Source organism: Crocodylus porosus, unplaced genomic scaffold (genome assembly GCF_001723895.1).
Source record: "Crocodylus porosus isolate Cpor-Errol unplaced genomic scaffold, CroPor_comp1, whole genome shotgun sequence".
NCBI classification, from domain to species: Eukaryota; Metazoa; Chordata; order Crocodylia; family Crocodylidae; genus Crocodylus; species Crocodylus porosus.
In genome coordinates this window covers 5,721,924-5,732,362 of record NW_017728929.1, presented here as the reverse complement: position 1 = coordinate 5,732,362, position 10,439 = coordinate 5,721,924, and the positions used below count along the sequence as shown (strand labels likewise).

General features: G+C 45.0%; 1 protein-coding gene across 1 annotated transcript in view; it reads left to right on the top strand.

Annotated features, from left to right (window-relative positions):
* Window positions 1–9,254, top strand: part of CUNH3orf70 (chromosome unknown C3orf70 homolog) — a 54,129-nt gene extending 44,875 nt beyond the window's left edge. Inside the window, exon 3 of the mRNA XM_019543048.1 lies at window positions 5,663–9,254. Within this exon, the coding sequence (XP_019398593.1) occupies window positions 5,663–6,219 (557 nt within the window). The 3' untranslated portion in view covers window positions 6,220–9,254. The remainder of the gene's footprint in view (window positions 1–5,662) is intronic.
* The last annotated feature ends 1,185 nt before the right edge of the window (window positions 9,255–10,439 follow it).

Here is a 10,439-nt window from a genome sequence, read left to right as displayed (position 1 = left end):
GAGGATGTGTATTCCTCCTTAATATAGAGTGCCACGCCCCCACCTCTCTTTCCTATCCTGTCCCTCCTGTACAGCCTGTACCCCTTGACATTCACCGCCTAGTCATGTGTTGAGTCCCACCACGTTTCCGTGATCCCCACTATGTCTGGGCTGGTGTCAGCCAGCAGGAGGGTGAGTTCCTCCTGCTTGTTGCCCATACTACGAGGGTTTGTGTAGAGGCATTTGAGGCCTCCTGTGGATGTGTGTACTGACCCCCTAGTCCCAGCGTTACCCTGGCCCCTATCTCTTACCTGTTCGTTCATTTCGCTCGTTGGGCTGGGCTGGGCTGTAGTTGGGGGTGCTGTTTGGTCTGGCAGTCTGATGTTTCCTCTGCCCTTGTCTTCCCCTTCCCCCGATGAGTTGGGCTGGTGCAGACTTACAGGAGGCCAAGCTCTTCTTGGAGCTCTTCAGGACCTCCCTCCTGTTCTGGCTGCCACAAGAGTTTGCTAGAAACATAGGACCTGTTAGGCCAGAACTAAACTGTCCCACGACTCCTCTGCCCCAAAGCACTGTAAAGACTAAGAGCCCTGTTCTGCTTGTATGTACTATATTTAATTGTACCTTAATGGCAGTTAACTCTAATGGAGTACAACAAATGTAACGAAGTAGTAGGGACCATCAGATGTGGAGGGTGCTGACCATTTCTCTTAAAATAGAAATTGGCAAATGAAGGGGGTGGTTTCTTTGCTTTCCAGCCAGCTCTCATGAAATTGGAGGAAAAATATTTTCCCAGTGTATCTGAATTTCCCTGGATTTTTTCCAACCACACATTTAGTATTTGACTGAAAAAAGTATTTGACTGAAGTGTTCAGTGAATACAAGTGAAATGAATCCAACCTATTTGCCAAATGCTGTCTCGCCAGACCTCCTTTTTGCAGCTTTCCTACTTTTTCTCCTATTTTGGCTTTGCTCAGCCTTCTCTGTCCTGTAACAGAACTCAATGGCCTCATTCAGACGAGTGCGGATGTGCGGTATGTGGAACTGCAGACCTGTCTACAGCGCCACATGCTGAATCTGCAGGCATTCCCCATGCTGCTACCTTTCAGCATTGGGGGGCAGGGGGGGGAGGTTGACCCCAGGAGATCCTGGGGTCAAAAAAAGCCACACCTGAAAATGGCAGTAGCATATGCTGCTCAAAACCAGAGCCTGGCCTCCCGAAGCCATGCCCGGCTGCAGGAGCATTGTGACCACAGCTCCCCAAGCCCACCAGGACTCCAGGTAAGCCTGCTGGGGCCCCAGCCTCCCTTACCACACTCAGGGTAACTTGCCATGCACTAGAGGGCACATGGCATAGGCATTCCCCAGGGACAAGTAGCAGCAGCACAAGGTGTGCCGCTGCTTCTTGTCCCTGGGGAACCAGACATCCATGCTCATGTGGATGCAGCCAATGTGTCCATTTCCCTGAACTGTCTTCTATGTTTCTTTTTGGGTAATTTTTCCCCTTTCCCTTCTCCTGTACTGTGTTCCTTTTCCCTTTCTTTCTATTTCTTTCTCTTGGTTTTTTTCCTCCCGCTGCTCCCTGTCTGCAACACACCTCTTTTTATTACTGATTCCTTCAGTGACTCCCTCTCTCTCCTTCCTACTCCTCAGATCCACCCATAGGAATAGAAAATTCTACCTAACACATAATAATCAAAAGCATAGCCTGAGTCAGTAAACAGCAAAAAGGAAAATTAGAATAACATTCAGCAAGACTCAGAAATCCAAGTAAGGGAAGGGATGTCAGGAGGGACAGAAAGGCCAAGCTTTCTGGTGGAACATAGAAATCATTGAGGCAAGTTGTCTCGTGGTTTAGGATATATTCCAACTTCGTGTATTCCTTATCAGAGCAGACAGAGCTTGGTCAGAAAGAATATTCCTACCTTAATTTCAGCGTAACTCCTTTGGTGACAGAGAAGCCCTTCCCAGAAGGCTTTATTTTATGTTTGACATAAGTCTATTGTGGCAGGTATGTCCCTTCACCATCATGCAACCCAGCTCATTAACGCACAGAGAAACTGGCAGAGACTTTTTAGTCTCTTGCATAGAAAGATGGTGGCATCTGAAGTATTCCACCTTTGTTATTTTAATGTATTTTCTGCTCTTGTCAAAGATTTTTTGATTTTTAAGGAATCCTACTAAAATGTGATACCCAAGCCACAGACAGACATGCTGCTCGAGTACCTTTGAGGCACTCCAATCTGCAAAGGTACAGGTGGGCACAGCCAAAGAACCATTTAGAAGATGGCCCTTGTAAGATGAGGAACATATCTGAAGGATTTCCTGAAATATCAGCACCCTTCAGTCATCCTCCAGCATCCTACAATGCTCTGCTCCCAAGTCTGTCTGGGGGCGAAGGAGAGGGTTGCCTCTCCTTTCTACTCAGCTGTCCTCAGGAGCAGAGGCATGCAGGAATTGCATGCATCCCCGTAGCTGGAGAGCAGTGCCACTGCATGCCTTCATGGCCATTTTGAAGTGCTGACGGTCACGGGGAAGGGGAGAGGTGGCACTGCATGTCTGCATGGTGCTGAAGTGTTCCAAATTGGAAGCACATCAAGGTTCAGAGTGTTTCAAATGCACGTTTGTATGCAGTCGCCAGCAGTGCCTTGCAACGCAGTCTTCCCTTCGAAATGTCAAGAGGTGGAAGGACGAGGAATAGGTTCTACTGTACCACTTCCAGTCTTTAAAATAAACCCTAAAGAACAAAACAGAACTGCAAAACTAAGGAACTTGACAGGCTATAGACAAGGCTGGAGCATTGACACCCTTTTAACTATTAATGCCCAGCTGCCCTCATGGGAATAATATGTTTGTAAGTAGCATGTGTGTGTGCCTGTGTGTATATATACATGTAGTTTCTAGGGTCGGAAGGGACCTGAGCAGATCATCGAGTCCGACCCCCTGCCATGGCAGGAAAGAGTACTGGGGTCAAACGATCCCAGCGAGGTGTACATCTAGCCTCCTCTTAAAGACCCCCAGGGTAGGAGCCGGCACCACTTCTCTTTGCACATATGTAGGATCAATGGAAAGTAAGGCTGGAAGGGACATCACAAGGTCCAGATCCCTGCTCAAAGTGTGATCATCCCTAACTAAACCATCCCAGCCAAGTGTCTATCCAGCTTGCTCTTGAAAACTGAGGTGCCACAGTTTCTCCACCTGCATAAATATAAAAATACTGCACATATAAACATACTTACAATGTAAAGCTCTCAAAGGCCTTACCAGCAGGTGGGTGTCATGGTACCTATGTTTCAGAGAGGGAGAAATTGTGCTACAGGTGCAGTCAGGAATGCAGCCAGTCTTCTGGTGTTCCTGATTTCTGCTCCTGGATTATGACCCCCTTTTAGAAACCCCACACACCTGGGTTTCTAAAAGGTTTTATGTTATAGACCAGCTAGGTCTATACTCTCTGGCTAGGCTTATTCAACACTATTTTAATCTTTTCCTCAAACAAAAAGAGAACATATAGTTCAAAATACACAGCGAATGGAGCAGGGCCCTTTTACCAGCTTATGTGTGGGCATTGTCCAGGGACACCAAGAGACAGTCCAAAAGGTATACTGGCTGACAGAAGAGGAAATAGTTGTCACGCTCCATGAGTACCACACGTCCCAAGAGTATCCCTACTTTCCTGCCCCCAGTGTTGTGGCAAGATGCTTGTATTCAGGAGATTGTCTGCTAGTTTCTCTGGAGTCCCACTTTCATCATGAGAGCCTATGTTCACTTTGAAACAGTCTCCTTCCCCCAAAGCCCTTCTTAGTGGGCAGCTTTACATAGGAACGGCCCATCATCACCTAAGGAATGGCTGCGTGGTTCTGGCACTGGGCTGTGAGCCGGGAGATCTGAGAGATAGCAGGAGAGACTTCCTGCATGACTTCAGGGGTCTGTCGCCATCTGCTCCCCACGTGTAAGATGGAGGGGAGGAGGCACTTCCCTGCCTCCCAAAGGCAGCGTAAGGATAGTTTATTACTGTGTACGAAGTATGCAGATGCCGCAGTGAGAAACGCCAGAGGGAAGCTGGTACATGCATGAAAAGGCAGTTTGCTTTGCAGAAAGGTCATGCGTTTCGATAAGCAAAAAGGTTCCAAAAGCAGGTCTGGAAATCAGACTGAATGTGGCCAGATGCCAGCTCCGTGGAAAGTCCCCCCTAAATGAGAGACAGTTTTGAGCTTTAAATTAAATACCTCCTGCAACATGTTTGGTATGAGTTTCAACTAGTCGAGTCAGGAGAGGGAATGTAGGATGAGGACAGCAAAGGAGCATAACCTTACAGGATTTTTGGAGAGCGCTGCTCTTGTGGATGTGGAGCTTTCCTGTGGGTAGTTTTGATCATCAGGTTTAAAAGTCCTGTGAGCAGTGGTTCTGTCGTAAGGTCGGGAATGGCAAACTTCTGGACAGGTGAAGAGAGGGATGCAAAGGAAGGGAATTGCAGCCTAGATCGGTATCTTTGCTTCGATATCAAATTGCTTTCCTAGTTGTAACGGTTTGGTGAATGACAATATGCTACTATGGTACTTACCTCTGGATCAGATGGCTGTGATTTCAAATTGTGTGCACAGCCTTGGCAGCACAGTCACCACCCATTACTCAGGATAGGGAGCCCATGTGCATCTGTATGATCTGAGTCTAGGTGCTTTAGCACCAGCAATCCTTCCAGCTAAAGTGGATGCAACTTCCAGGGTGTGCGGCGTGTGTGCCAAGCTGTCATTAGGCACGTAATGGCTATTTTGTTTGCCTACACAAAGGCTTTACTGCTGCTTATCTAACTCATTATTCTGGGTACCCAGACTACAGAAACAGACTATACAGAAACAGATTCTATTAGATGCATACAGGAAGGATTTTTCTTCACTGTTTATGGCTCTGGTATTAGATATTAAAATGAATTTACATCTTGATTTTTCTTTTCTGTTTGGAACCCCATGCTTTTAGCTATTCTGTAATTAGAGTTTTTATAGCTTGTGAAATTCATATTAAGACTTAAATCTTTTTGGAAGGTTAGTTTATGAAATTCATACTGAGACTTAGAAGGTTATTATGGAAGCAAAATGCTGCATTTTATGGCTTTTGAAGGATTCTTAGGTTTCTCAGGCTGTCATTAAAAAGGTGCTGATTTTTCTTCTTTCTCCTTATTCCTTTCTGTGGCATAGAGTTGCAGGCTCCCTATTCAGTTCAGCCTCTGAGTCCTCGATTCAGCCAACAAAATCCTATTTTCCTATTAGTTACCTAGACAATCAAATTGCCAAAGGCACTCCTACAGTTTGGGAGTTCCCTTACTTGTTGCCTGTGAATACACTTGCACTGTGCTTGAATCTGGGAGATGCAGTGCTGTGCTGAGATTTACCAAAAGGAAAATGCAAATATGCTCAGAAAATGAATGCACTCAAACATTGAACAAATTAACAAGTAGGTGAGAAGAATTTGGTTAATTAAAATAAACACCTTGCTCAGAACTCATCGCTATTTATAAGGAAGGAAATAGCCTACAATTTTTTTTATGGGCATTTTCTACATGTTTTGAGTTCTTAAGCAGTTTGAAACATCATGTGTGTTTGTTCTTTGTCCGTGAATCAGTAATGGTGTGATAATATAGTCTGTGCAAGGCAATTGTGGCTTTTACATATCGCTTTTGTGTTTCCTGCAGGTAAATATGTCTATCAGCCCATGACTCCTGTAGAGCAGCTTCCAAGCACTGAAATACCTGTCCGACCCCAGGAGTCCACAAACACCATTCAGATCTCTGTTTCTCTCACTGAACACTTCTTGAAATTTGCACCTGTCTTCCAGCCACCACTGCCCCCAGACTCTCCACGGTACTGCACAATCTCAGACCTTTTTATTGACAATTACCGCGTGAAATGCATCAATGGGAAGATGTGTTATGTCCAGAGGCAGCCTCCCCCCGCCCCCCATAAAATGAAGCCTGAGGAGGTCCCTGTTCGCAATGCCTTAATCTCAAAAGAGAGCAATACACCAAAAATAGATCACTGCTCTTCCCCTTCCAGCTCTGAAGACTCTGGGATCAATGCGGTGGGGGCTCATTATATGGAGTCATGTGATGAGGACACTGAGGAAGGGGCAGAGCTAAGTTCAGAAGAAGATTATAGTCCAGACAGCAGTTGGGAACCAGATGAATGCCCGCTTCTGTCTCCCTCCCAGTGTGAACTGGAAGTGATTGAGACGATAGAAACCACCGTGTGACACTCCACATTGGCGCCCATCTGACACATGCTATTGATTGTTGCTTTTGTAGCATTTATATTTGCTTTCTTTTGGATGAGTCCTTTTCTCTAGCGCACTTGAGGCTCCTCAAACTCCTCACAGAAGAGTAGCACCGAGACTTGCACATCAGTGAGTTAGCTGCTTGAATAACTGATTCTACCAATTAATTTTAATGAGCTCCCTCACTAATCAGATCTCCCACTCCTACATTTTGGCAATGATAACAAATTACACGGCTCTTGTAACAGGCAGTGGGCCTGATCTCAGTCTGGGTCACTTCATTTACAGTTATTTATAACAGGAATCTTGAACCATGCTTGATACTCATCCACCAGGATGTTTGCGATGCATTTGCACAATGTGGGGATTGTTGCAAAGCATCATGGGGAGGCACTTGCACAAGTGCTTAGGCACTTTGTCTGAAGAGTGAGAAAGCCAAGTAGACTTTCTTCTCTCATACAAACGTGCGCACCCAGGATGGAGATGCGAGGTACTTCTCCATCTCCTCTTGCCAAAGGCTCACACATTGGCACATCCTCTTGTCTAGGGCTGGATGTGACTCCTCTCCAACCCTGTTGATAACCTCCTTTCAGCGGGGTAGAGAGAAATGCAAAGTGCCTCCAATGCTCCTCCAGGTTACACATAACACATCTGCAGACTCAGAAGCCAGGGAGTGGTTGCGAGGCCTGAGCGGATGTTCTCTTGCAGCCAAGAGGACGCTTAGCCCGATCCAACCATTCTCTCTTCTGATCAAAAGAAAGAGCACTGTTGGGTTTTGGGGGAGGTGATCTGTAAAAATGGAGATCGTTCTGGGGCCAGCTGTAAAGTAATAGCTTAAAGTGAGAGAGAGACCCATCAGAAGCAGCCCCAAATTGCCATGAATGCACTGTACAGAACAATCTTGCATTGAACTGAGGTTTTGTCCTGTCTTTGGCTGGGAGGATCTAGATGGGGCTGGTCCTGCTTGGAGCAGGGGGTTGGACTAGATGTGACCTCCTAAGGTCCCTTCCAACCCTCAGTTTCTATGATTTCTATGATTTATGCCTCTGACCATCTGAATTACCTTTGGTTTGATTAGGAGTTTAGTTTAGGGTTGGGAGGTATGCTAACCTGTCGCTCCAGAGCTGAACGTGTCCAGCTGGTGTTAACTTCAGCTAATTCCAGAGGCACATGATTCAGTGACGAGTTGCAGGACAGAAATCAGTGACTTGATTTCTCACTTTCCCACCACCCTAACCTCTTCGTATTTTATGTAATTTCCTTCAAATTTACACCACCTACATGCAAGCGCCCATGTACGTGTTTCAGTTAGAGGGGTTACCGATAACAACAGTATTAATACCATGCACGTGCTGTGACACCTCTAGTTTCATGTTTTGTACAGTAATTGGGATATCACAAAGATTCAGTCCCGTGGTCTCTCTGGTCAGTTCAGCCATCAGATATGGGTGGCTTTGAAATGAGATTTTCCTAGACAAGGACGTAAAATAGGAACCACTTTTTTGTCCTTATGGTTTAGTCCTATTTGACAATAGGGAAGTGTTCTCAGAAAAGTTCTGTATGACTGAATTGCTTGGGGTCTGTTACAATAATATTTTGCTTCTGACAGTAAATACAGCCTTATCGTATGTCTTTTGTTTGCTGTTTACCTTTCAAAAAGCATCGGCAAGAATAAGAATGAATGACCATGTACAGTTTTAGCTACCACTGCTAGACTCTTTTATTCTGTGTTGTAGACTGGAACATCTTTACCACTGTATCCTCACAATATATTCTGAATTTTATACACTTTGTAATCAACACCTTTAGAAAATGTTTAGACTACGGTACATGTGTGCTAGGAATTTAACATGAATTGTTATATAAAGTAATACTGTACTTTTTAGACTAAAAATAACACTTTGAGAGGAAAAATAATAGGTTTTCTAATTTTGATGAATTACAGTGCAATGCTTGTTAAACACATGAGGAATTTGGGCCTTGGACGTGAACAGATAAATTCTTACCAGGCACTTATGCCGTTTTGCTGACATTTAAAGGATGACTGCATTAAAGTTATTTAAATAGGACTTTTTTAAAATATGGGGCTTATCTTTCTTAGGTAACCAAGGTTTTTATCTTAGTATTGTACTATCTTGAGCATTCTCCTGAGTTTTATAGGTAGAAGAAAACATTATATGCAATGAAAGCACTAATTTTATCTTTCAAATGTATTACGACTCTCTCAAGAATCGGGCAAGTCTGTCATCATGTGCACTGCCTGGCTGACTTAAGCTCCTGGAAGTGGCTTTTCAACTGGTGGGCAAGAAGAAGTGTCCTTTCAGGAATCCAGCAGCAGAGAGGCCTTGCTGAAGAAAACTACTAGAAGTAATTACAAATTCTGTTTCACGATAGGGACAGAAAATGGAAGGGGCAGCTTGAGAACTTGGTAACCTAAATGGAGACCTCACCATCTTCCTTTGAATTCAAGCAAGAAGCCCTGCTTATCAGCAGAGTCGTCGTGGCGTCTAGTGAAAATTATTTGGGTAGTTATGACTAAGGTTACCCTAACCTCCTCGACCATCATTGGTCCCATACCATCATTGTATCGGGAAGCATTTGTTCTGAACTGTCAGTAATTAGCAATATTAATAAATTGCGTGTCTGTCTTATCCAGGATCTGTTCAAGTCTTAAGCACAATGAGCTAAATCCCAGCCAGTGTTGCACCCTGTAGCATTGTAGTGCAGTTTCTTGGATGCAAGGCAGGCTGAGATTTGGGCAAATGTTTTAACAGGTAATTCTGTAAAACCTTTCTCCACTAATTTATATTCCATTTTCCAGCCTGCTTTTTGTGTATCCTATTTCCTGCTCAAACAAACGTGATTTTTTTTTCTTTTGCACAAGTATGGACTTAGGTCAGTCTCTTTTACAGAATACCTAAGTCAGTCTTTCTAATGCAGGTAACTAAGGAGTGTCCTCTTTCAAGTGTAGGTGTATATGTATTTCCTCTTTAATAAAATACTAATCAACTGAAGCACTGATTGTCATTAATACCTCTACATCATCCTTGTCAGATGGAAGTGTTTCAAGGTTCGTTGAATTATAGAGATGGGCTAGAAGGGACCTCTGGAGGTCCTCAGGTCCAGTCCCTTGCCTGAGACGGGATCATCTGTATTCAAACCATCCATAATTTAAACTCTACAGAAGCCTACTGTCAACCAGGACATAGTGTAGACCTAAGACCCAAACCTGTCACAGATATTTCAGGGGAACCACAACAGCCAATGTCCTGCTTCTGTTTGGTAAAGTAACAGTCACTCCAGCATCAGCTCTTCATGGTATGGAACCCTGTGAATAAGAAGATGGGGTAGGCTAATTATGGACCAACAAAATCAGAGGTGTGTAGCATGAACTTCCCTGAGCCCAAGCCGGTGAGTGAGTGAGCACAAACCCTGGGCGCTGCTTGGGAGTGAGGGTTGGACCAGAATGGACCATCCCTACCTTGCACTTCCCTGCAGCATCTCAGCTCTGACTCTGGATTCAGCTGTGGAGAGACCAAAGCAGCAGTGGCGATATGGAGGTTTGCTGCTGTGGGAGAAAATTGCACCTCCTTTTTTTCTCCTGTGTGTTTTGGGCTGCGTGATGCACTCCACTGCCTCTGCACTGTGTACCATCATTACCTATGGTGCAGTACTGGTTGGTTATGCCTCTGACCTCCGTAGAGCTGCAAAGGATTCTCCATCACTTTCTTTTTAAGTGATGTGTAGCATCACTGGCCGAAGCTGTAGGCTCGTTGCTGGAGTCCAAGGGTGGAATTTCCTGGACTGTGCTCCACAAGAGGGTCTGGCTAGATTGGGGGGCAGCACATGGGTCCCAAGTGACATATAAAACATCCATGTATGGCATGCAGCGCATGGGGAGGGAGTAGAAGGCAGAGCAGCAGATCAGGCAGAGGAAGGGAGGCAGCATGGACCTGGAAGAGGGTATGGAGCATCATTTGTAGCACCTTCTGCAATGGTTGGGCTGCACTGAGCTAGATGATCAGAATGACCCCTACTTGCCTTGAATATGGAGCTGTTCAGTGAGTCAAGAGTCAAGATGTACTGGTCACTTTCTGCTTCAGCCATTATTTTTTCCAGTTGTTGGCTGTCCAGAGGAAGGAAGGAGTTAAAAGAATGATGTGATTCGTCAGTCTTTGCACCCTCTATGTTCCTTTAGC